This window comes from Ornithorhynchus anatinus, chromosome X3 (assembly GCF_004115215.2).
Source record: "Ornithorhynchus anatinus isolate Pmale09 chromosome X3, mOrnAna1.pri.v4, whole genome shotgun sequence".
NCBI lineage: Eukaryota > Metazoa > Chordata > Mammalia > Monotremata > Ornithorhynchidae > Ornithorhynchus > Ornithorhynchus anatinus.
This window is the reverse complement of record NC_041751.1, coordinates 19,126,842-19,153,897: the sequence shown is the minus strand read 5'-3', so window position 1 is coordinate 19,153,897 and position 27,056 is coordinate 19,126,842. Positions and strand designations below refer to the sequence as shown.

At 43.2% G+C, this 27,056-nt stretch overlaps 1 protein-coding gene across 1 annotated transcript; it reads left to right on the top strand.

Annotated features, from left to right (window-relative positions):
• The first annotated feature begins 225 nt into the window (after positions 1-225).
• On the top strand, positions 226-18,384 carry IRF4 (interferon regulatory factor 4). Its single transcript, XM_029053625.2, has 9 exons — positions 226-274; positions 1,194-1,436; positions 2,426-2,612; positions 3,416-3,504; positions 4,273-4,414; positions 8,407-8,514; positions 11,487-11,840; positions 15,600-15,712; positions 18,148-18,384. Exons 2-9 carry the CDS (start codon positions 1,212-1,214, stop codon positions 18,289-18,291), a joined length of 1,362 nt encoding a protein of 453 aa, XP_028909458.1. The 5' UTR covers positions 226-274; positions 1,194-1,211; the 3' UTR covers positions 18,292-18,384.
• Positions 18,385-27,056: the final 8,672 nt, after the last annotated feature.

Here is a 27,056-nt window from a genome sequence, read left to right as displayed (position 1 = left end):
CGCCCCGTCCATCTCCTCCCCGTCCATCTCCTCCCCGTCCATCTCCTCCCCGTCCATCTCCGCCCCACTCCGCCCCGCCCCGTCCATCTCCGCCCCGCTCCGCCCCGCTCCGCCCCGCTCCGCCCCGCTCCGCCCCGCTCCGCCCCGCTCCGCCCCGCTCCGCCCCGCTCCGGGCTTTTGGCTTAAAAGTTCCTCTTTCCCCGCGGGCTTGCCGTGACACCACTTACAGGTTTGGGACCCGGCATCGCGCTCTCCTCGGAGCCGGCAGACGGAGGTAGGGAGAGGCTGCCGGGCCGGGGGCCGCGGGGTTGGGAGAAGGGGCGAGCGGGACAGGGAAGGACAGGGGCGCAGGGGCAACGAAAGAAAAGGAGGGAAAGGGGAAAGAAAAGAGACGAGGGGCAGGCAGGCAGGCAGGCAGGCAGGGAGAGCGAGGGAGCGCTCCCTTCAACCCGGGAGAAGAGGGGGCTGAGCCCCGTCTTGGCTTTACCTGGGGGACCACCTCCCGCCCCGACGGGAACGAAGAGCCTCCCCGACCCCCGAGTTTCCCTCTAGAAAGCTATGCGGGAGGATGCGTGTCGAGCCCGTTATCCGGTTGCCCCTCTCGCCGCGGGGGAGGGAGCTGAGCGTTCGGGAGAGGTGCGGGAGGCGCTCCGGACGGGGCGGGATGCCCCCCCTGGTTGCGGCCCCGCCCGCCCGCCCGCAGGGACCGGCCGTCGGGGTCTCCCCGCTCCCGCGCCCATCCCGCTCTCCTGCTCGGTTGGGGATCTCCAGTCGGCGCCCGATCCGCCCCTCGGACCGACGCCCTCTCTGCCCTCGGGGTAGAAAGGCCCGCCGTCTGTCCGGGACGGGAGGGTGCGGGCCTCGCGGGCGGCCCGTCGGAGGGTGCGGAGGCGGGGCAGCGTGCGGGGAGCCCCGTCGCTCGGAGGGCAGAGGCGCGGGCGGCCGCGCCGGGGGAGAGTGCGGGGGGCGGCCCGGCCGCGCCGCCCCGCCCCGGCCCCGCGCCGCCTCCCACCCGGGCGTCCCGGCTGGGCTGCCCCGGCCCGGCGGGCTCGGGGCGGGAAGGCGCGCCGGGGGCCCCGCGGGACGGCACTGAAGGGCCGGGGCGCCCTCTCCTCTCTCTCTCTCTCTCTCTCTCTCTCTCTCTCTCTCTCTCTCCGTCTCTTTCTCCCCCCTACCCCCACCCCTCCCCGCAGCTCGGCCGTGAGCGGGGCATGAACCTGGAGGGCGGCGGCGGCGGCGGCGGCGGCGGCGAGTGCGGGATGAGCTCGGTGAGCTGCGGGAACGGGAAGCTGCGCCAGTGGCTGATCGACCAGATCGACAGCGGCAAGTACCCGGGGCTGGTGTGGGAGAACGAGGAGAAGAGCATCTTCCGCATCCCCTGGAAGCACGCCGGCAAGCAGGACTACAACCGCGAGGAGGATGCCGCCCTCTTCAAGGTCGCCGGGGCGGGACGCCGGGGAGGGGGCCAGGGGACAAGAGCCAACCCGCCCCCGCCGCCCGAGCCCGGGCCAAGTCCCGTCCTCCGGGGCCCGGGCACCGACGGGGGGCAAGGAAGGGCGGGGGGCGCCGGGCGCCGGCCTCGTGGCTCTGCCCACCCGCCGCTCACCGGGGCGCCCCGGTGGAGCGAGCGGCACGGCGGGGGGCGGGGGGAAGAGCGGGGGGAGCCGCCCAGGTGTGCGGGGGCCGCGGCCCCCGAGCGTCCGGCCTCCCGCCGCACCCTCTCCATCACCTCGTGCGGGGGCCGCGGAGTCCGGCCGGCGCAGGCTGGAAGCCCGCCGCTTTCGGCGGGGTGCGCCCCGACCGCGGCCGCCCCGACCGCGCCCGCTGAGCAATCTCCGGAGAGGGCGATAGGCGCCCCGCGGGCCGGGGGAAATCCCCTCCCCAGAAACCGCGCGGGGGGCGGCCACGGGGGGCCGGGGCGCAGCGCCCAGAGGAGAAGCAGCACCTCGTCCTCTTGGACGGGCTCCCGGAGTCCCCGCTGCTCCGGCCGAGTCCGGCCGGCCCCTTTCCTGTGAGTCCACCCGATTGGTTTCCCACCGGAGCGGGTCGCCCACCACCGCCCGGGGAAGCCCACCACCCGCAGGGCGACACCACACGCGCCCCTCTCTCCTAGAGCTGCCGCCCCCCCCCGCAGAAAGCCGTTCAGGTCGAAACCTCCCTCGCCCGTTCCTTTCACACGCCTGCGAGCCACTCTCTGCCCAACCCGACTCTTCCCGATGCCCGTTTTCTTTCTTTTCTTCCACTCTGCCCCGAGTGAAAAGGCGTCGAACAAGAAAACATCGGGTGGGTTTGGGCAACGGCGACCGAGGAGCGGCGAGAAATGAACATTTCCCTTAGAGATCGTAACGTGTGTGTTAAGTTTCTCAAGGACTCGCCGTTTGATTTTCCTTCTCCCCTCTTTTTTTTTTTTTAAAAAAATATTCAGGCATGGGCACTCTTTAAAGGAAAGTTCAGAGAAGGTATTGATAAACCAGATCCCCCAACTTGGAAGACACGGTTGCGCTGCGCTTTGAACAAAAGCAATGACTTTGAAGAACTGGTTGAGAGAAGTCAGCTGGATATCTCAGATCCATACAAAGTGTACAGAATAGTTCCCGAAGGAGCCAAAAAAGGTAGGGAATTTTCACTTTTTTTTTTTTAAAGTCTCGTTTTCTTTGGCTGACAATTTTCAAGCGGGGTTGAGGCACTCAGTTGCTTTAATTCTGACTTTTGCCGGTTTAAAAAAAAAAAAAATGCTACCTTAGATTGAAAACTCAGTATGCCTGGCACAACGGTCTCAGTTGAGAGTTCGGAGTCCATATTACCGTTCCTTTTGTACTTTTTTTTAGTTTCTCCCTTGGTCATGTACTGTTTTAGTAGCATCTTGGGCCAAATTCTGAACCACAAGTAAATTCAGTTTAGGGCCGGGAAGGATTCCAGAACCTTAAACCTTGTCGATTAAGAGGGAAGTGGTACGGCCTAAGGGAAAGCTCACGGGACTGGAGTGAGGAACCCAGGTTTTAATCTCAGCTCTGTCACTTGCCTGATGTTGTAACCTTGACTTGTGTCACTTAACTGCGCTGTGCCTCAGTTTCCTCATCTCCCCGCGAACCCTCTGTGGAACGGGGACCGTGTGTGATCCGACTGTGTCGTCTCTACCACAGGGCTTAGCACGGTGCCTGGCACATAGTGTTTGACACCTACCGCACTGAGTTGTTGTTTATATTTTGGAGGACCGTTATTTCTATTTCTGCTGTCCCTTGTAGAAACTGCAGTGTGATAAGTAAGCAAATACCTGCTATGTCATCCTGGAGAGTATCCCCCTACTTGTTGGCTGTATGCCATGCACTCTAGGAATTTTAATTATTTTAATTATTAGGTCATGGTTCCTGTTTTTTCTTATCGTACCATTTCCTTTTTGCCAACATGTAAATAGGAGCAAAGCAGCTCAGCATGGAGGATCAGCAGATAATTATGAGCCATCCTTATACAATGACTTCCCCTTACACTTCATTACAGCCTCAGGTACAGTAGAAGATGCATTAGGCAAAAAATTTCATGCTTTGTAGGAGACTATGTATGTTTTGGATTTTATTTCCAGGTTTTGTGAAGATCTGTAGTTAGGTGCTCCTCTATTTCTATTAAAACCTTCAGGGAAAAAGACTCTTGTGGTAACTGAAAACTTTGGAAGCAGAATTTTATCATGTGAAACCGCAGGGCAGCTGATCTAACTGGCTCTTTCTAAAGTGAATCACATCTCTGTTTTGTTGGCTTTGGGGGTAAAAGAGGAGCGTTTTTCCCAGGGTTGTTTGGATGCCAGAGTTAAAACATATGATGAAGCTTTGTAGAAATTGATCCTTGGCCACAGTATCTTGACTGTATTTTATATATACATATACCTATATAAGATTGCCGAATTGTACATTCCAAGTACAGTGCTCTGCACATAGTAAGCGCTCAATATATACTATTGAATATATATATATTCAATATATATATATTCATTATATATATATATTTTTCAATATATATTCAATATATATTCAATCTATACTTTATTTACACCTCATGTGATAGGCAACTCATTTGAAAGTTTTCCTGCTGATAAAAGTACTCTCATCTGCCAAATAAGAGAATCCACAAGATGTGTGGAAATGCTTTAAGTTAAGCTACATTTTGATATTCCAAAGAGACTACCTCCAGATGTGGACACTTTGTTATAGGGAGGACATCCCAAGTTCTTAATTTTCCTTTCCACTATCAGAGCTACTAACATGTTATTTCTCTGAACAGGTACCAAACTACATGATGCCCCATGACCGAAACTGGAGAGATTATGTTCCAGAGCAGCCTCATCCAGACATCCCTTACCAATGTCCAAGTGTTCCTTATACCGCTCGCAGTCATCACTGGCAAGGGTCTGCTTGTGAAAATGGTAAGAACAGTACCACATACATTGGCCCATGGCAGTATCTCTGATGTGCAAAAATAATGAACCAATAATGATAGACTCACCTCAGATCTGGTGGTGGTAAGTGGTCTCACAGCTCTTTTCCTTTTCAATCACTCCACCGATCAGTGGTATTTATTGAGTGCTTACTCTGTGAAGAGCACTGTTCTAAGCGCTTTGGAGAGCGCAATGCAGTTGGGAGATAAGCTTCACGTCTAAAAGGAGCTTAGAGTACAGTAGGGGAGGGAGATACATTTTAGAAAATGAAGACTTGGTCGACACAGGAGAAAGGGAGAGTAGAGGCAAATATATGCTGGGGGTTCAAAATCCTACAGTATTGAGAAACTTTTTTTTTTTTAACCTGAATGATCCAGATGGCCTTGCTACACTGACCGACTTCCTTGTTCAACTCGCCTGTCCCTTTGCCTGTTCAAATACTGCCTAATAATGATGCTCTAGACTGTAAGCTTGTTGTACGATGGGAACGTGTCTACCAACTCTGTTATAGTGTACTCTTCCAAGGGCTTATTACAGTGCCCTGCACACAGTAAGCACTCAATAACTAGGAATGATTTGATTGAGGGCTGATGACTATCATCCATGTAAATGAGATGAAGGCATTTATAAGGCTCCGAAATGTAGGCGAGGGGCAATTCAATGGACTGGGACCTTCTCTGGAATACTAGATATTATTTTCATCTCAAACAGAGAATAACTCATAGCCCGCACGTGCTTTCTGTGTCTCGGTTTCCTCGTGCGTAAAAATAGGGTAATAGCAGTGTTCCCTTATCTCCAATCTAAAGTTGAGACTTGATGAAATACCAGTGCTCAAATGGAATCTGAGCTTATCTGAGAAAGGGTATATGAACTATGATTATTCTTGATAGAGAGACATTCTGTGATGTAGCCGTCATCGACAAATACTTTTCTTGGGTGAACAGGATATTAGCTATTAATGGAGCTTATTGAATTTAGATTAGACATGGTACCGACCTTCAAAAAGCTCCTCGAATAGGAGATGAGAGCAATATGAGATGAGAACACCCAAGTTTGATAATTAGCTAAAGAGGTTCCAAGATGGCATGAGGAAGGAATATTTGATGGAGGACAGAATTCCAGAATCCATAAAATAAATAACATTGTGAGAAACACTGCATATACGCTTGTTTTGTATGTTATAGGAATATTTGTTCTTTAAGGTATTTAATTTCTGGTTTTGTAGATGGTTATTATTCACTCATTCTTATATTCTAGATACATTCATTCTTTGTTTCTTCTCTTAAGAATAATCTTGATTTTTCTGCTCCACAATTTGGTGAACTGTGGAAATTAGCTGTCTCAGACCCAACACTGGGAAAAGACCATCTGCTTCCTGCATTACCTAAACCAACCTGCGGAATGCCTCAAATACTGCTTTTTGCCACTGAGTGGTTAGGAAAGCCTGTAGAGAGTCAGTTCTTATTCAGGGCAAACATTCCCATTCTGGTAGTGACATTCTAATGCATTTCTGGCCGAGGGCAAGTGCTTCCATCCTCTTTTTTTTTTTTTTAACGGTATTTGCACTGGGGGAGATACAAGCTAATCAATATGGACACAGTCCCTCTCCCACATGGGGCTCATGGTCTCAATCCCCCTTTTACAGATGAGATAGCTGAGGCAGAGAGAAGTTAAGTGATTGTTGGAGGCTTAGAGAATCTTAAGGGATTATTATTATTAATAATATATTAATATTAGGTGTTTAGTATGGTTCAAGTGCTGTACTAAGCTCTGGGGCAGATACAAGTTACTCAGGTCAGACACAGTCCCTGTCTCACATAGGGCTTGCTTGTAGTGTGATCTTGGGCAAGTTACTTAACTTCTCTGTGCCTCAGTCACCTCAACTGTAATATGGGGATTCAGCTCTTCCTGCTATTAGACTGTGAGCCCCATGTGACTGGCTTCATTAACCTATATCTGCCCCAGTGCTTAGAACAGTGCTTGTCACAAAGTAAACGCTTAACTGCCATAATTATTATGGGGCTCCCAGTCTAAGGGGGAGGGAGAGCAGCTATTTACTTCCCCTTTTACAGATGAGGTAACTGAGGCACTTACCCGAGGTCACACAAAGGCAAGTGACAGAGCCGGGATTAGAAATCAGGTCCCCCGACTCCCAGACCCTTGCCCTCTCCTTTAGGGCACGCTGCTTCTGCTTTTCTTCCATTACATATTGCCTGCAAGGGACAGACAAACTGCAGGAGGTGGTGGAAGACTGTGGCTTCTCCATGTTTATCTAGGTCTGGGCTGAGGCTGGGAGCAGAAGAGGTGATTGGGAGGAAGCGGGGTGGGTTGCGATGCCTCCAGAAAAAGCTACCTCCTTTTCCTCCCCTGAACATCCAGACTTCTTAACATCCAGAAGTCAGGATCCTCTTCGGGTCTTCTACTGTGCTATCAAGAAACTCCTGCTGATTGCTGGGGTGAAAGGGGATAGCAACCATCTGACACTGAGGCTTCAGCATCACCTGTGCAGACTGGGGAGGATTTCTCCTCCCTCCCCCGCCCCCCCTTCAAACCCCAAATGCACATGGTGTTTGCCAGTGCTTACTTAGGCTAGGAGGAGAGTTAAACTGGATAATATTAATACCATTGGCCTAAAATGCTATGTCTTCAGTGTGCTATGTACTTTTAAAATTCGCTTATCAAAGGCTGACTTGCCAGGAATGGTAGTAGTATTTCCATTTTAGAACTGAAGAAGCTAAGAGTAAAACAGAGCTTCTCACTCTAAAACCCGTCCTCAACAGATCTGGTTTTGCTGAGTCTACCCTCTAGATTGTAAGTTCCTTGTAGGCAGGGAACATGTCTGCTGACTCGGTTATATGGTACTCGCTGAAGAGCTTACTACAGTGCTCTACCCACAGTAAGCACACAATAAAAATGACTGCTTGATTTGATTTTTACCACCTTAAACAGACCAGACTTTCTCGCCCACATCCTACCTCTGGCCTGGAATGCCCTCCCTCCTCATGAAACAGATAACCTTCGTGAAGTCACATCTCCTTCAGGAAGCCTTCCCTGACTGAGCCCTCCTCTCCTCTTCTCCCGTTCCCTTCTGTGCCACTCAGACTTGCTCCTTCATTCATCCTCCCTCCCTTCCCCACAGCACATATGTATATATCTGTAATTTGTCTATTTATTTATGTTAATGTCTGTCTCCCCCTCTAGACTGTGAGCTCATTGTGAGCGGGGAATCTGTCTGATATGATATTGTATTCTCCCAAGTGCTTAGTATAGTGCTTTTCACACAGTAAGTGCTCAATAAATAAGATTGAATGAATGAATGAATGAATCATGAATATGAGAAGAATGCTAGTGTAGAAACATTTGTGAAGCATAATGAAGGAACATATGAAAAAGAAGGCTAGCACCACTATGAATGACATCTCCTTAATATACTTCACTTTTTATGGTAACATCTTCCTTCCCTTTTTCTTCCCTCTTTCAACGGACCCAGGAGATTGGGTATCCCCCTTGCCCTGTCTCTACCACTCCTCATTACTTCCACCTAAAACGAATTGTCAAAATGAGAGGCATGGTCATTTCTGTTGAATTTCCAATCAGGCTTGTTAGGAACAATCAGTGACCAAAAAGGTCATGTGATTCAACAGCCTAAAGGATTCTGGGCTATAATTCTGATTTCTGTGAGGAGGGAACAATTTGCATAACAGCTCTAGTTGTCAGTTTTTTGGTCTCTGAAGTAAGAGTTCTGCTTGCCACTTGCCTCTCCTCGCAGGAGTGTTGGGAGGAGAAATGCTGGTAATATTTTTTTTTTAGAAAGGTGGAAAGTGCCCCGTAGGCTTCAGGTGGTAACCGGCTCCAACTCCCATATTTATTTTCTAGAACAGGATGCTAGCAACATTGCCCTGAAGAGATGAGACCTTCCAAGGTCCTTGATTCTTAGTTAAGCTATTACTTGATTGATTTTTTTTTATTTGTAAACACAGGTTGCCAGGTGACAGGAACCTTTTATGCTTGTGCTCCACCTGAGTCACAGGCTCCTGGAATACCCATAGAGCCAAGCATAAGGTCTGCTGAAGCCCTGGCACTCTCAGGTAAGTGTAACATTCTGAGACTCATCATCCACTCTGCCTACTGTAAACACTTGGTAGTTATGGCAAGGAGAGGCATGAAAACAAGCCAACTGGCTCTGGTCTTTTCTCCCCCTGAGGCTTAAAATATATTATTTGCCTAACTAGGTATCAGTATTTTTTTTTCTCTAATCTCTGACCTTTCCAGGGATCGTATCTTGCAAATAAGTACAACTACAACTCAAAAATAGGTTCACTGTGCATTACTTCCTTTGATAGATCCCTTTTACATCAAGGGTGCTGGATATGGTCCCTTCTGGATTAGGGGACCATGGGGCATTCTACCGCACAGGGCTTGCCCCACTGTCTCTTGGCCATTTGGTCTTAGTGGATCGAGGTGTCAGCTCACGTAGAGTCACGGAGAGGCCAGCATTGTGGTGTTCTCTGGGTTCTACATGACTGAAAGGAATCACACTTACTGAAAGGAAGTATCTGGCTCAGTTTCAGAGCAAGATATTTTGTGTGTGTTTTTAGAAACTGCCATCATCTTTTCTTGGATACGTAAGCCTGCGTGGGGTTGTTGGAGGTGTAGGAAATGAAGAATTATTTATGTCTGCATGACCTTATGACAACTGATGTCATTAAATGAAGTGAAACCCGCCCTGAGAAACATCTCCAAAGGGCATCACTTATTCCTTATCAATTAATACGAACTGAACACTCAGAAGCAAGTGTCTACCCAGGCATGCTGAAATGTTCACAGGAGGCATAAAGTTGGATAATTAAGCCCCAAAACTTATTATTGAGGAAAATGGGGTTTGAATGAATCAGACTACATTTGAGAGCATCCTGTGCAACTGTCAAAGATAAAAACTCTGGGCTGGATGGACAATAGCACTGGTGCTTTGTATGGGTTTTTTTTTTAATGTTTTTATTTGGATCTACCCAAAACTGATTTTCCACTTTGGTCAAAGTCACTGTATTTTCTGATTAAGGGATTATCATTGCTAGGCTTCTTTTTGCCTGTATAGACCCTGTGGGATCCTGAACTTAGTAAATCCGTCTTAGATTAAGGCCTTATCCCAATGTCTTGGACTCTGAGTCTCATGTGGGACAGGGATTGTGTCCTACCTGATTACATTTTAATTTTTCTTTTAATGGTATTCGTTTAGCACTTACTATGTGCCGGACACTGTTTTAAGTGCTGGGATAGGTACAAGGGAATCAGGTAATCAGGTTGGACATAGTCCATATCCCATGTGGAGCTCACGGTCTTAATTCCCATTTTACAAATGAGGTAACTGAGGCCCAGAGAAGTGACTTGCCCAAGGTCACCCAGCAGACAAGTGGAGGAGACAGGATGCCTAGGTCCTTCTGACCCCCAGGCCCATATTTTAGCCATTAGGCCATATGGCTTACCTTGTATCTTGCATTTAGTATAGTGCTTAACCTATAGGGTAGTGTTTAGAGCACGGGGCTGGGAGTCAGAAGGTCATGGGTTCTAATCCCAGCTGGGATTGTCTGCTGGGTGAACTTGGACAAGTAACTTTACTTCCCTGTGCCTCAGTTACCTCATCTACAAAATGGGGATAGAGAGTGTGAGCCCCATGTGGGAAAGGGACTGTGTCCATCCCAATTTGCTTGTAGCCACCCTAGCACTTAGTACAATGCCTAACACATAGGAAGCACTTAACAAATACCATAGTTATAATTACTATAATTATTATGTGACTTCTTAACAAAGACCTCCATTTTTATTGCTTTGATCCAATTTTCATTATAAATATGTATATGATATATGTATTTTTTTTCCCAATTTTTCAGTGAAAGATCTCACCAGGGAAGTTTCCTTCCCATTCTCCTGTGGGTGCTGGAATTCCCTAAAATCAGTCATTTATTGAGCGCTTACCATGTGCAGAGAACTGTTATAAGTGCTTTGGAGAGTACAATATAACTATTACAAAGTTGGTAGATAGTCCCTGCCCACAGTGAGTTTATAGTCTATGGGATTATATATAGAGAGAGAGAGAGAGCCTAGAAATTTGCATAACCTTCTATCTACAACTTTAAAAAGCACAATTATTTTCAAATGTAGAGGGAAACGGTTATGAGATGTGAATAGAATTTATGTGAACCATTCTTTCTGAGAAGCATTGTTTTCCATTAATATCAATGTCTCAGCTGTGCAATTCACCAGTGTTGTCTTTTCCTGCTGCCTACACTAAATACAGCTACCTTTCCACTGCTGTTTGAACCCGACTTTAAAATTCACCTTCTCCCACGCCATTCCCTCAGTGGATTTTTAGGATTTTCCTAACAAACACTAGGTATATAAATACTGTGTCATTGTCATCATAGTCAGTATCACTAAGAGCATTTAAGTGTCCATATGTGCTAAATCTTAAGCCTAGAGCTATTCAAAGTCAGACTAACAGTCAGAATCCCTGCCGTCTATGCTCTTACAGTCTTCTGCTACAGACCTGGATTCTAATCCCAACTTTGCCACTTGTCTGCTGTGTGATCTTGGGCAAGTGGCTTCACTTCTCTGTGCCTCAGTTTCTTCAGCTTTAAATGGGGATTCAATACCTGTTCTCCCTCTTTTGCAGACAGTGAGCCCTGTGTGGGACAGGGACCACATCCAATCTGATTAACCTGTGTCTCCCCCAGCGCTTAAGAGAGTGCTTGACACATAGTATTTTTAAATTTTATTTTATTTACTTTGTTAATGATGTGTATTCATCTGTAATTCTATTTATTTTGATGCTATCGATGCCTGTCTACTTGTTTTGTTTTGTTGTCTGTCTTCTAGACTGTGAGCCTGTTGTTGGATAGGGATTGTCACTATCTGTTGCCGAATTGTACTTTCCAAGCGCTTAGTACAGTGCTCTGCATACAGTAAGCGCTCAATAAATACAACTGAATGAATGAGTGAACAAAAACCATTATTATTGTGTACTCCCTGTATTTGGGCTAACTCTGAAAATATATATTTACAGATTGCCGCCTGCATATTTGTTTGTATTACCGTGAAATCTTGGTGAAGGAGTTAACCACCTCGAGCCCTGAAGGCTGTAGGATATCTCATGGTCAGAGCTATGAGGCCAGCAATATGGATCAGGTCCTCTTCCCCTATCCAGAGGATAATGCCCAGAGGAAAAACATAGAGAAACTGCTGAGCCACTTAGAGAGGGGAGTCCTTCTCTGGATGGCTCCTGATGGGCTTTATGCCAAAAGACTTTGCCAAAGTAGGATCTACTGGGATGGACCTCTGGCATTATGCAGCGACCGTCCTAATAAACTGGAAAGGGAACAGACCTGCAAACTTTTTGACACGCAACAATTTCTATCAGGTAAGGGGAAATGAATGTGAAGTGTACCCTATTGTTTGCCAGCACAGAGCCAGGAGAATATTGAGGAAGTCATGGAATCAAGGCAGAAATGGTCACGGTGGATATGCTTAAAGGAGTTCCTTTGTATGTGGGTGTCTGAATCGCTCACACGCAGTCTACACTCGAGACCCATTATCTTCTTTCTGCTAAACTACTAATCGGATGGCTCGCTGAAAGTCATCCTGAAATAGAATTCTTGGTTTGCTAATCACACCCACGCCCTCACCAAACTGGATGTTAATTGAGTTGGTGTGAGGGGAGAAGAGTCTCTCATTCAGATGAAATAAGTCAGATCAAGGGCTTATTTGGAAGACTGTTCAGCAAATAGCCTCCCATTCATAGTGTTTTAATTTTGGGCTTTTTAAATTTTTTTTATGGTAATAGGTTCTCCTAGAACATATCTACCTCTGCTTCAGGCATATATGGTGACCTAGAAAAATAGTAGAGGTTAAATCTAGGAACTTAATATTTCTTGCTTTGGCTTATCATCCTTCTGCAGCCACCTTCTGGTACATGGAAACTTGCAAAGTGTGTTCAGAAGTTAGCTATTGAACTGGAAAAATGATTACAATTTTTTGAGTGATTCATACAATATGAAATTGTTAAACTTTTTTTTTCTGAAATAGGTTTTAAATCCCCTCTTGCTAAGTTTGCTCCAGACCTGACCTAGGTCCAGAAAATTAGTTTTTATGAAAAAATATAGCCTCATCTTGTTTGGAGCCCTTTCCTATGGTATTTCTTAAGCACTTACCCTGTGCTTGGCACTGTACTAAGCTCTGGGGTAGATATATACAAGTAGATACATACATACAGGGTGGACATAGCCCATGTCCCAGTTGGGTCTCACAGTATCAATCCCCATTTTTAAAGATAAGGTAACTGAGGCCCAGAGAAGTTAAGTGACTTGCCCAAGGTCACAGAGTGGACAAGTGGCAGAACTGGGATTAGAACCCAGATCCTTCTGACTCCCAGGCCTGTGCTTTGACCACTAGGCCACAGGATTCATTTATTAGGTTGCAGTTCATCATTTTCAGTTGAGTACTAGATAACCACTTGAGGATTTGTCCTCAACAGGGGTGTCCTGAAGAAGACTATCCCTCGGTTTTGCATTTTATCACTTGTCTCCACTGAAAATAGCTTGAGAGTTACTCCAGGATGTTCAAATGGTACAAGTGAAACAAAACATGGATTTCTCTCTAAGTGCCAAGTCTTCTTCCAGGCAGTTAGCGAGAAATACGTGTTGCTTCAGCTCGCTTGGGGTAGACGGGGGGAGATAGAGACCATCGTCTTGATCGTCCACAATTTTAAAGGGTTTGTAAGTCAAGCTCTTTGGCATTTCAGAAGAAAGAAGCAGTGTGGCCTAGTGACCAGAGCACAGGCCTGGGATTCAGGGTTCTAACCCTGCCACTTATCTGCTATGTGACTCTGAGCAAGTCACTTAACTTCTCTGTGTCTCAGCTGTAAAATGGGGATTAAGATTGTGAGCCCTATATGGGACATGGACTGTGTCCAACATGATTAGCTTGTACCTACCTCAGCAGTGCTTAACATAGCACTGAAAAAATTTCAGGGTATCATTTAAATCACAGTTACATCTAAGACCGAGCTTGGAGATATTTTAGGTACTACAGAGAGTGTTCAGGAGATTGCAAAATGCCGTAGCAGGTACTGTGGAAGTATGGAGTTTTGAGTGCTATGGCTTTGAAAAATGGTGTAATACTTTTTTTCCTACAAGGAAGGACTTGACAGCAGCATTCAAGAAGTCTCCTGCCTCTCTGAATTTTCCGGGCAGTTTCAATATGTTAGGGTATTGTTTCCTTCCTGTTCTGGCCTGAGGCACTGTGTGTGGCTGATAATTGACTGTTGCTTTGAACCACAAGTGGATAGATTTAAGTAGTAAGTGAGTGATCCTCAGTTACAATAGTGTTAATTGGTCATCACGTTTGGGAAGAAAGTCACAGTGTGTGGTATTATATTTCTCCATCTGCTTAGTACAGTGCTCTGCACACAGGAAATGCTCAATAAACACCATTAATTGCTTGATTACCCATTGTTGAGCTACCTTTGGGCCAAACCATTCTTTTTTATCGAAGAAGTTCACTGTAGTGTTGGAATTTCTTTCCTGCAGGACACTGTTTCCAAAGATTTTTCAGACTCTTTACCATATTGGCCAAATGAAGCAGAGGACTGATTAATTATATGAATCAAATGTCCTGAATATTAAATCTGGATAAATCAAATCAAATGTATTTTTCTACAATCTGAAATTTCTCTACTATTCCTTTTTTACTGCTTTTGCTCTAACCTGTGTTCTCTTATGTGGATCGGTTTCACTGTCCTCACAGCTGGTCTGCTCTATTTGAATTATGGAACACAGTGTAGTTAAGTGAGATAGCTGGAAAGATGTCTTCAACTGAAGAAGACAAAGGAAATCTTTCACATCTACTCATTCAGGATATGAGAGAGCTGGGGACAGCCCCATAATTGCATAGCCTGGTAGGATGCATAGTCAATAGATAAATTTGATAAAGATATATGTATATTGCTGCCTTGCAGAACAATAGCAACTCAGATGAGAGCGAGGTGTAGCAACAATAAAATTTAGCTTTGCCTAAAGAAATGTTACAACTAGAACTAGTGATATCACCTTGAATATAATTAAGTGGTATCTGGATATATTTTACCAACCCTCCAAACTTTTGGAGGCTAATAAAGCATTCAGTCGCCTCAAGTTATAGTCCAAAGATTATAATGCTTGAGTATGTCTATTCTCTTACCCACAGATGTAATATTAGGAGTGAGAACTGATAATTATCTGGAGAATTGGGGTCATCAAGCAACTAAATAAAAAGTAGACTTGTCCAGGGGAAAGAGTATGGAGCTAAGAGTCAGGAGATGTAGGTTCTGGTTCTACTCCTGGCCTTTCCCTGGCCTGCTCTGTGACTTTGGGCAAGTCACTTAACTTCACTGAGCCTCAATTTCCTCAGCTGCAAAATGGGGATCATAATACTTACCTTTCAGGGATTCTTTGAGGATAAAAAATGAGATAGCAGTTGTGAAATTGTTTTGGAAAATGAAAAACACTATAGAAAAAACAAAGGTGTTATTTTTATAACTAAAAACACTCTTGGGCTGGACTGATTTGGATTGTTCCTTAGTATAGCCCAAATGCCCTAGACAATTGCCTACTTTCCACTGTTTTGTGCTATACCCCACAATCAATCAGTCAATTATATTTATTGAGAGCTTACTTTGTGCAGAGCCCTGTATTAAGTGCTTGGGAGAGTAAAACAAAACAATATAACAGACATATCCCTGCCCACAACAAGCTTACATAGGAAGTCTTGATATATAGGATCTTCACAGATGGGATTGAAATACCTTTGCAAGAGTTTTTTTCAATGAAAGTTTGAGTTCTAAATTGCCTTTCAAGCACTTGTTGTTTATAGTCATTTATTCAAAACATCATAAAACTAAGCTATAAAAGAAATAGGTTTTTGGGCTAGCCAAGGTTGTGTTCTTGACCATATTTTTCTCTTTACTCTCCTCATTGACACACTGTCCCTTTGTTCTCTCAATTTCATTTTATACGAAGATGCTTATCACTTTTATAAGGCACCAGAACTATTTTTAGGTTAATTTATTTTAATCTAGACTTCCCAAAGTGTGTACAGGTATTGCAAGTTTTCTGAATGGTCTTTTTTTTCCCTCTCTTTCTAGAGTTGCAAGTATTTGCTCATCATGGACGCCCCTTGCCAAGATTTCAGATTGCTTTATGCTTTGGGGAAGAATTTCCAGATCCTCAAAGACAGAGGAAGCTAATCACAGCCAATGTAAGTATAGTCAGTTCTCCTGTAACTCGGGGACTGCATTATTTAAGAAATTTATATTAAGGAAAACTTGCAGTTTAGCTCTCCTGCTATGTTGGTTGCAGTGTACTTGCCCAAACCCTTTCTTCCAATGCTGGATTGCATTCTATCTAGACAGGTGTGCACTGTTGGAAGAACATTCCCTAATTCTGCAATTATGTTCTAGCTAAAATTCATACTGAAAGAACACATTATGGCAGAACTGACTATTTTGATCTGGTGACCTTTTATGGATTAAACTGAAGGGAGAACAAGCCTCTTAGCTGGAGGCCAAAGGAAGATTTAAATAATGTGAACCTGGTAAATAAAACTGACTCAAAGTAAAGAGAGAGAGAGAGTTTCTAGTGAACAGCACAAATGACCGGGCTTCAGGAGACCAAAATTCTCTTAATTTGCTGGCTCTTGTGTTGACTCAGTCTGTGACCTTAGCCAGGTTAGATACCCAATCTGTATCTCAGTTATTCCATTTAAAATAGGGCAGTTACTGTATGTCTACTTCACTGGATATGGATATGAAATTCTCTATGTATTTCCAGTGTTAGTTTAGGTATAATGGCTCCTTGGACTTATTCTTTTTCAGAAGAGACATATACTTCCCAACTGAAAAGCAATCTACTCTCCTGAATTGCATCTCTTAGTTGTAAGCTCTAGTTTTTCTATTTTAGATTTTCATAAAAACTGCTTCTGCTGGAAATTAACAATGTGGAGTAGAGGGCATCTTTTTAGGGAAGCTAGGTTAAATTGGCTGGGATGAGAGTCTGAAAGATGGAGGCTTCTCAGAGGCAATGTCATATTGAAATGGCCAAACTAGTCTTCCTGTTTTTGTGTTTCTAAAATCTTCTGTATGTCCAATCTTGAGGAAGCTTTGAAGACTCAGAAATTTGGGTGCCATAGAGGCAATATTTGGTCTCTAAAGTTAGAAACTTCAGCTGCAGCTCAAGATTTGTCATAAATGATCAATACAAAGAATGTCAAGGGAAATAAAAGACTCAGTTTGATCCTGGAAGTGAAAATAAATCCAATATTGATTTCTTGTAGAATAAGCCAACATTCCTCTTGACCCACTTCCACAAACATGCCTGGGATGTAAAAGCACACCTCCAAATTTGGATTTTCCAGAGTGAAGGCTCTTAACTACCAGTGCAACAGTTCCCGATCCCCACGTCTCTGTTGGCAGCAAACATTTCTGAAATGACCAAATGGTCATTTACTGAAAAATAACATTATTCCCAGTGGTTAATTCATCTTAATACATTAAACTTCAACATTTTCTCAGTGCTGATATGAGGATAGATTCGTTTTGAAAACTGGGAACCTTCCTTAAAGCAAATTTTCTTTAGAGGCTTAATGGTGAAGGAAAAGATCAGATTCTTTCCTCCTTCCTTCCCTCCTTCCTTCCCTCCCGCATGCTAGGCAAAAATGCATTGCCCAATTCCTTCTCCTTAGACTCACCCAAAGTGACATTGCATCTTTTTTTTTTTTTAAAGCGGGGAGAGAGGGAAATTATTTTATCCAACCCTTGGTTGCATTTCTAGTACGAGTGGTTCTTAGCGATAGCTAGCATAAAATCATTCATGTAAATCATCGCATGCTTGTGCATATTAGAGCTAAAACATGTTAACATTTTTTCTATGAAATTAATTGACAGCAGTGATAGTCTAGTTGCTTTTCAGCTTTGTCTCAATGGGTTAAATGAAGTGGAAGATTCAATTTGCTCCATCAATCAATAATATTTAAGTGATTTCAGTGTGCAGAGCAACATGCTTAACACTTGGGAGAGTACAACAGAAGTGAAACATAATTTTCCTGTCCTCAAGGAGTTTTCAACATCATGAGGGAAACAGACAAAATTATTTACAAGTAGTGAGAGTAGGAGGAAGAACAGTGATCAAATAGGTAGTAATCTGAATATGTCAGGATGAAATATCAAATATACAATTGAATTAAACATTCAATTTTTAAGTGCTAAGGATGTATAAAAATATATCAATGCTAATGGTGGCTATTTGAGTGGATGCAAATTATGGGTTTGGGAATTTAACTGGGGAAGGCTTCCTGGAGGGACACTAAACTGATTTTTCCTCAGGGGCAGCTCTTTGGAACTAAATTATTCAGAATTTGCCTCAGTTCTCCACTTCCCTGGGTGTCTCGACTCTGTCCAACCTGATTATCTTGTCTCTTCCCCAGTGTTTCATAAAGTGCTTGTCACAGTTGTTGTTGTTGTTGTTATTCCTGGACGTTCCTTGTCCATATTGACTTAGATGCACCATCTGAAGCTTAAATCTCAAGAAAGAGTGAAGCTCAGTTTAGAGAGAAAGTAGATTATGGTTTAGATTTAAATTTCTTTTGACCATTTTGTGAAGTGTGTCACTAACCCTTTTCTTTAATCTTTTGTTAAGGTTGAACCTTTGCTTGCCAGACAGCTGTACTATTTTGCTCAGCAAAACAGTGGACCCTTTTTGAGGGGCTATGATTTACCAGAAATCATCTCTAGCCAAGAGGATTATCACAGATCAATACGCCATTCTTCCATTCAGGAATGAAGTGTGCAAGACAAAGAGATTTGAGTCCATTGTAAAAAATTGGGGGGTAACAGAAAACTGTGATTAAACATTTTTTTCTTTTGAGGAGCTGGAGGGTAGGAAATTCAGAAAAAAAATCAGCTGGAATCTCTCTTGGAAATTTTGATATCTGTTTGGAAAATAGGGTTGGGCAGAAAGGTTCTACATTGGAAATGATAGGTTCAAGTTTGGGCAATTATTTCAGTCTCACACGGATTCTGCCAACTCTGGGCAAAACTGTGAAAACTGATGGAATTCTGTGTTTACATTTACTAAAATGTTCTCTATGGTATGAACAGATTTCTTTCTGAGGATTTAAAAGACCACCAGTAGGGTGCTGATATTTAACAAATGTGATCTAAAATTGAGCTATTTATTTGTTATTCAAAATCTCAGGGAAGTTGTCTAATTTGAAGCTAGTGTGCCTAAATGCTAAATACATGAGTATATCTAGAAGCTGTAACTTTTGGAGAAGATACTTTGTGGCTGAAAGTAAAAACTCTTTGATATGATATAGGCACCTGTTAAGCAAAGTATGGTGTGCATAGCTAGAAATGTTACATAATTAAGAAGTTAGAAAAATACCAGATTTTTTGTCTGTATTCTAAAATCATTGCACTGTACTTTTTATAAAAAAAAAAAAGTCCCAATGCAAAGAGTAGAATTTAAGGCTCAAGACATTCCCCCTCTTGTTCTGTTTGTTTTGTTGGACTCTAGTCAGTAACCCACGGCAACACTAAGAGGAGGTGCCGGGACTGTCCATTTGATGAACTCTGCTGTGAAAAGTGATGGCAGGATTTAATTTACCATAAACTCTGGGCTATTCCTCACGGATCAGATGTATCTTCTGTCATATTTAGATCTGGAAAGTTTGGCTAGCTGTGCCTCCGATGAAATTCCTGACCTGCCTTCTCCAGCTAGAAACAGTGCCCCTTTTGAAACAGAACATTTTTAAGATTTTTTGTAATTGTTGTTGCTTATGTTTAGAGGTCTTGCATTTTGTACGTTCTAATACTTGGTTTATCAGAGATCTAGATTTACTAAATCTGTGGGGTATTTTCCAAAGTGTGTTTTGTTTTGTTTATTTAGAGTTGGAAAAATAACCATGAAGATGATTGTTTACTTCAGTAACACTGGTCAATGCTTTGAATGATAGAGTTTTTAATTCCAGGAGACTTTCAAGTCACGATCCTGGAGATTTCATTATTTTCTTCCATATGCAAAAAGACTTGGAAATCCTCAAGTATTTGCTTCTTGTTTCTAAATGCCTTCTGTTAACTTTAAATATAGATTTTTCTTGCCAGAAAAGTTGAGAATACAGTTTGGCAACAGACTTGTGCTTTACTGAATTATATTATATACATCTTAAAGATGCAAAATATTCTGGGATACATTATCCCAATTTCTCATGTGCATGGATGCAAATGTGTGGCACATTTGTGTTTTTAAACGTATTGGCAGATTAAAGACTACTGTGCTACATGGGATGGTTTCCTTGATGGATGATCAGCGTTCTTCAGGGAGAACGTTTTAGGCAGTGATAAGCAGAATTTTATTTGAATTGGTCCCAGGACACTTGGTCCCAGTAAGAAAGGCCAAGCCGCAGTTCCTAATCGAAATCAATGAATGTATGGAGATTTCTAAAAATGAAATCCCAAAGAATACTTTTTGCTTTCCCATTTAGTCTCATACGTTAAGTGGTTGATCTGGGTTTTAAAATCAGAATTTTTGAAGTTTCAGGAACCTTCTCCACAAATTCGGCACTACCGCTTTTACAGTGGTGCTGAAATTTCTAGGAAACAGACTTTTGCTCTAATTTGGTCACCATTCTCCTAATATTATGCTCTTGATAAAGGGCATACTCCCATAAAGAATTCCACGAGAGGCTATTGCTAATAAGATATTAAGGACCGATTTAATGTTCAGGTTCAAACCTCGTAGCAAATATTACCTTAAAGGCATAATAAAGTTTGTAACTTTACCCAATTATTTATTTTAGAATATAGGATTAGGAATCCAAAGTATTACCAGAATTATTGATGGTTGCATTATTCATGAATGAAGATAGTGTAGTATAGTCCTACCTTGCTACACACGTTTAGAGCTGGTTTAGGTTGTGATGCCATACAGGGAAGCAGGTAACTGCTTTTTTTTTTTTCCCCCGCAAGATTCAAGAGTGGTAGCTGCTTCACATTTTAACTGTTGACTTAGCCGGAGTGAGGAATTCGATGTGTATTAGTGACTTTTTCCCACTCCGGGATGATGGTCAGGTATTTTTTTTGTTTGTTTTTTTTTTTTGTTGTTGTTATTTGTTAAACACTTACAATATGTCAGGCACTGTACTAAACGCTGGGGGAGATACAAGATAATTAGTTTGAATGGTGATAAAATACCCTATTCTCCCTTCTTCCCTCCTGGATTCTGAATCCGGTATGAAACAAGCACTGTGTCCATTCTAGCCCTGATTAGACTGTAAGCCCGTCAATGGGCAGGGATTGTCTCTATCTGTTGCTGAATTATACATTCCAAGCTCTTACTACAGTGCTCTGCACATAGTAAGCACTCAATAAATACTATTGAATGAATGTCCCACATGGGCTCACAATCTTACTCCCCATTTTACAGATGAAGGAACTGGGGACGGGGGTGGAGAGAAGTTAAGTGACTTGTCCAAGGTCACACAGCAGACAAGTGGCGGAGCCAGGATTAGAGCCCAGGTACTTCTGATTCCCAGTCCCATGCTCTATCCCCTACTCCACACTGTTTTCTGAAGTATTGTAGAGAAGCTGGCTGGATTAACTGATGATTACTCCTGCATTTGAATTATTGGCATGAAGCAAAAGACGAATCACGGGAGCCAAAGAAAAATAATGATAAAATCCACCTCCAGATTAGTGATAGTAAATACCCTTCCTGAGTGGCTTCAGCTTGGGTTCAGGAGACTCAGGGTCAGAGAGAGATTTTTATCCCACGCCATTCCTTGAGAGTCCCCAAATCCAAGCATCTGCATCCGAGTGATCTGAGTCAGACTTTGAGACAGCATTCTGTTGAAGGGGTATGTTCATCACAGAATTACCGTCAACATACTCACCTTTATCACTGAGGACAAATTGAACCAGTGTTTGCAAATTTATAGTTCTTCATTGGGAAAAGGGTGCTGAAAAAAAGTGAATAAATGATTCAGGAACAAGACTCTTCAAATGCTTTAATCCAATATCTAGGCATATTGCTTTGACTCAGTGGCACAGAGAGAGAAATCCAGTGGCTAGTCAGACACTTGCAGGAAGTTAAGTTTCAAAAATCAAAATTGGAGCTTCTTTTGATTTTTTTTGTTTTGTTTTGTTCTTGGTTTGGGGGTTCTTTTTGGTTAAAGCAGGTACATATGTATATAACTGTATATTAAATTTTCTTGTAAAGGGATTTTTTGAAAGTTTGATATTTGAAATAATCTGTTATAAAATTGAAAGTGATCAATAAACAATTTTTTTACAGTTTGGAGAGTTGTGTTTTTTTCTTTTAACTCAGTCAGCAGTACAAACTTGATAGCTTTTCAAGTACTTCCTACTTCTGTAAATTCTCTTTGTAAAGCTACTTCCTTCCTGACATTTGTGCCACTGAAATCAAATCTTAAAGTGTTCAACTTGCAGAAAACTGCATGAAAAGAGCGTGTTCTGCAGTTCTTTTACAGTGGCATGAAATATAACACGTGAATTTGGTCTTCCTACTCTTCCCCACCCCGCCTCCCCCAGTCCTCTAACATGTCTGTTTTAAAACTCTTATTAATTCTACAGAAACGTTTAGTAACATTTTGACTTTGAATCATTGAAAAATGGTTCCAAAAACCATACAGAAGGCAGTAACAGTGTAGGGGGTAGTCCTAGAGTGAGGTATAACGTAAAAAGAGTTTGTGGAAAAACAACACAGAACCTAGGTGAAATCCCCGGTGGCCTTTCAAGTGTCAGTACTTACGCTATTTACATCAGAGTGTGTCAGTGAGGTGGAGGTGGGGAAACACCATACACTCACCAAAGCACTTTCAGGAAAGAGATTTGCTTTCAATAGCAAATTACTGTCCATTGCTCATGCAATTAGAAAAACCTCTTTTTAAATAGTAATGATAGAAATTTGATTTTTTTTCTAGATTAGTGCCACATCTGTCCATTTATTTGAGGTAAATAAATGCAGTCACTTTGCAGTCACTGTCCATTAATCTGGATTTAAAGGAAAAATAATCCCATGAATTATTTCCATATTAGTTATATAAAGCAAAACAATATTTTTGCTCAGATCAGCCATCAGTGAAGTTCAGATTAACAGTGTTTCATTTCATCTCTTCATGGACTATGAGATGACAGACACAGAGTTTGGGAGAGGAAACAGCCTGTTCTGGCAGGAAGAGTGTAAGCCTGGGAGGCAGGGGTCTGATCCCAGCTCTGCTACTTTTCTTTGGTTTAACCTTTGACAAATCACGTAAGTTCTCTGTGCCTCAGTTTGTTCATCTGTAAAATGGGAGTTAAATACTTGTTCTCCTTCTCCTTCACACTGTGAGCCCCATGTGGACAGGGACTGTTCGATCTGATCATTTTATAGCTACCCCTACTGCAGTGCTTGGCACATAGTAAGCGCTTAACAAATACCATCAGTATGATTAAGTAAATACGTGTTACCATTGCTATTATTAGTCTAATAATGCAAAATGGATGAAGGCCAACATACCTTCAAGAAAGAAAATGTAATCGAAGTTGAGAAAATTAGACCTCTTTGAATTTACAGTCAAGCAGAAACCATCTTAATAACTTGAAAGAGCAAGTCTTTGAAAATGGACCTGAGATCAACAATCAGGATAAAATGATCTTCAGGGGAGGAATTTGATTTTGATAATTTGATGAGAGGACAATTCTTTAGCAGCTTAGCACGAGCGATTCTACCGGAAAGCATATATTCTGTATTAACTGATTCCACACTAGTGCATGTCTATGCTCTCTATCTCTGAGATAGATAAATGCTGTTAATATGACCTAAATCAGGAAAACACTTTCATAGAATCTAAGGATTGAAGGAATTTTGAGATTATTCAATCCTGCCCTTCTGCTTCTAAGTAAGTCTGCTCTCAGCCAGGGTGACAGAGAATCTCCAGAGAAGAAAATGTTACACTGTTCTTAGACACGATCTGATATCTCATAATCTTTAAAGTCAGGATGTGTGCCCTGGCAAAGACACTTGATTGGCAGATGAATTTCAGGTTCCTGTTACCCATTCAAACTTCCACGAGGTAAATAATACTTTTAGGGTGAAAGCTACTATCTCTTTTTATGGTTGTTTGCAGGAGGAATTGTATAGAATTATTGGGACCTAGCAATATCTTCTGATTGCTGCCTTAAATTCCAATATACTCCTCTGCTGGAGTAATGGAACTGTGATGTTTCCTCATCCCTGTAGTGGTTTTCAACCTTAAATGAACCAGAGGTTGGCTTCAAAGGCCTTGGCAGTCTGTGGAAATGTAGCACCTAGTGCCTACCATCAATGTCATACGGTCTTTTCAAGAAGGACATTTCCTGGTGCAAACTTCTTTAAAATGATTTCCATGAATGCTTGTTTGCATAGTGAAACAAAGAAAGAAATAATGATGGCCACCAAAATAAAGATGCAGTGTGGCTCAGTGGAAAGAGCACGGGCTTAGGAGTCAGAGGTCATGGGTTCTAATCCCAGCTCCGCCACCTGTCAGCTGTGTGACTTTGGGCAAGTCACTTCTCGGTGCCTCAGTTACCTCATCTGTAAAATGGGGATTAAGACTGTGAGCCTCACCAGGGATAACCTGATTACCCTGTAACTACCTCAGTGCTTAGAACAGTGCTCGGCACAGAGTAAGTGCTTAAAAAATACCAACATTATTATTATTATTATTGTTATTATTAAAACATTTCAGGGCCAGTGGGGTCTTGGTAGTGGGAACCAAAGTGTCTCCACTGTCCAAGCCTGGGGGGCTTTCACCACAGAAGCCCCTGGCAACCTTTAGCTGACCCAGAGGTTCCACGGAATGTGGTTTGGAAACCACTGACCGAGATCACGTGCTGTATCTCTCTTCTCTTCACTAGATGTTGATTCCTTCTATGATGCTTTTCCTACCTTGGGGAGGACAGATCATCGAGGTGACTCATTTTAAAGAGCCTGGTGTAAAGCTTTAATAGATAAGGTGCATAAATCACTGAGTTCCTGGTAAAAAAAAAATGTCACAGATATTTGTTCAAGGGCACACTCCCTAAGGCTATGTGAATTAGACAACTAAGGAAATAGCTCTAAATTTCCATACTTAGGGAATAAAAGAAATCAGTCAGAAATTACAAGAAACCAGGTAGCTGGCCCCCAAAGAATGCCAGCCTCCTTTCTCTACGGCTACAGGAAGGGCATCTACACTGTAAGCTCTTTGAGAGCAGGGATCATGTCTACCAACTCCTAAATCCTTAGTAGAGTGCACTACACACATGAAATGCTTCATAAAAACCACTGATTGATCGTCTGATTGATTGAGCAATCTCTCCCACAGCAGGCCACTTGCTTCATATTACCGGCATATTGGTAGTCACTCTGCCCCTCCAGCATTTCTATGGCTCCAGACATACCCTCTCCTTGTTGTCTTTTAGTTTCGAATGTTGCGCCTCACCCAGCACAAACTGCTGCCTTCTTGAGAGACACAGTTCTGAAATAAATTAGGGAGTGAGAGGAAGAAGTGATAAATTCATTCAAAAATATTTATTGAGCGCTTACTATGTGCTTGGAATGTACCATCAATCAATCGTATTTATTGAGCACTTACTACATGCAGAGTATTGTACTAAGATCTTGGGAGAGTACAATACAATAGAATTGGCAGACAATTCCCCACCCGTAATGAGTTTACAGTCTAGAGGGATGAAGAGAGGGAAGGACAGGAAGGAGAAAAAGAGTGAGGGGAGAGGAAGAGAAGGAGGGACTGATAGAGTAAAAAAAAATGGATGGAGAGAGGGAAGGCAGAAATAGAGGGATGAAGAGGAAGGAGGGCAAGGGGAGGGAGAAAAAAGGGAGGGGAAGTGGGAGAGGAGGGATTGATAGAGGAAAGAGAGAGGAAGGGAGAAAAAGGGGGGGAGAGGAGGGCAGGAAGAGGATAAGGAGAGAGGGAAGAGAGAAAAGGAGGGAAAGAGGAGAAAAGAAGTGACAGAAGAAGGAATGGGGGGGGGAAGAGGAAGAGGGAGGGAAGGGAGAAAAAGGGAGGGAGAAGGGGAGGCAGGGAAAGTGGGAAGGAGGGAAAGGAAAAAAAGGAGCGAGAGAGGGAGGTATAGGCAAAGTCAGAAGATGATGCCTTTATGGAGAGAGGGGGATCAGTGTACAAGATGCCACACTGGGGTTGACATGACACTTTCACTTCCACAACCAGCCAGGCACCAGCATTTAAAGCTGGAGGTCAGGAGGTATTTTAAGGCATTGTAGGGGGGGCGGGTGGTGAGAGGGCTTCTCAGAGAGTGGGGGTGTGCGGATGAATCAGTCAATCAAAAAATCATATATATTGAGCACTTATTATGTTCAGAGCACCATTCTAAGTTCTTTGGAGAGTATAACACTTGGTAGACACATTCCCTCCCCACAAGGAGTTTCCAGTTTAGAGGGAAGCAGGTATTGAATCCTCTTTTTATAGCTGAAGAAACTGAGGCACAGAGAAGTTAAATGACTTTCCCAAAGTTGCAAATCAGGCAAGTGGCAGATCTGGGATTAGAACCCAGATCATCTTACTCCCAGATGCTGTATTCTTTCCACAAAGCCACACTGCTTCTTGGCTTGCTGCAGTTGTATTCTACCAAGCACTTAATAAAAGGATTTGAGTAGGTGCTCAATAAATTCTACTGATTTACTGCTTCCAAGGGAGGCTGCCTCTTTTTCCCAGGGCTTCAATTTAGGGTTGAAAGAGAAGGGTGGAAAGATATGTGAGCTCCTTGAGGGCAGGGATCATATCTTCCAGCTATATTGTATTGCATTCTCCCAAGTGCCTAGTGATCTGCACACGGTAAACACTCCATAAATACCTTTGATTGACTGATATGTCCTATTACCAGCATGGTGATGGTTTGAGCTGAGCCATCCACACCCTCTCACAGCCTCCCTGTGCCCAGCAGCACATATTGCAAGATGCCTGGCTGGGATAGGGGGGCACATCCGGATGGAGAGCTAAAGAAGCTCCAAGCCCTGAATCCTTCGGACATCTTCGGGCCGTTGTGGGTTAATCAAGTCCTTAAATGTATGCCTCCCTCCCCTCCCCTATTTCCCAATTCTGAGCATACCACTTGCTTTGCTCCTGCACCAATTTTAAATCAATCAATCATGTTTTTTGAGCACTTACTGTGTGCAGGGCACTGCTTGGGAGAGTACAACACAACAATACAACAGAAACATTCCCGGCCCACAACAAGATTACAGTCTAAAGGGACCTTACAGTCTAAAAGGGGATTTTCACCCTTGTAACCTAGCTCAAACCCTTCCCGTGTCTCTTCCATGTGTGGAGTTTAAAGTCAGTAGGAGTTAGGTGTATGAGGATGTCCTATATGTCACAGCTTGTGCTGAAATTCACCTCATTCTTGTAAATGAGTTTATTTTAGGGCCTTTTCCTTTAAAAATGACTGAATTAATGCCAGCCCATGACTGAATTTTACAGCTTTCTTTTATTTAAAATCTCCAATCATTCCTGTAACCTGGCCACATATAACTGTAATCTCTAATGT

Coding starts and splice junctions, on each gene's coding strand:
- IRF4 (XM_029053625.2), top strand. CDS start 1,212: ATGAACCTGGAGGGCGGCGGCGGCGGCGGCGGCGGCGGCGAGTGCGGG. Junction 4,415..8,406: donor AGGGTCTGCTTGTGAAAATG/GTAAGAACAGTA, acceptor TTGTAAACACAG/GTTGCCAGGTGACAGGAACC. Junction 11,841..15,599: donor CACGCAACAATTTCTATCAG/GTAAGGGGAAAT, acceptor CTCTCTTTCTAG/AGTTGCAAGTATTTGCTCAT.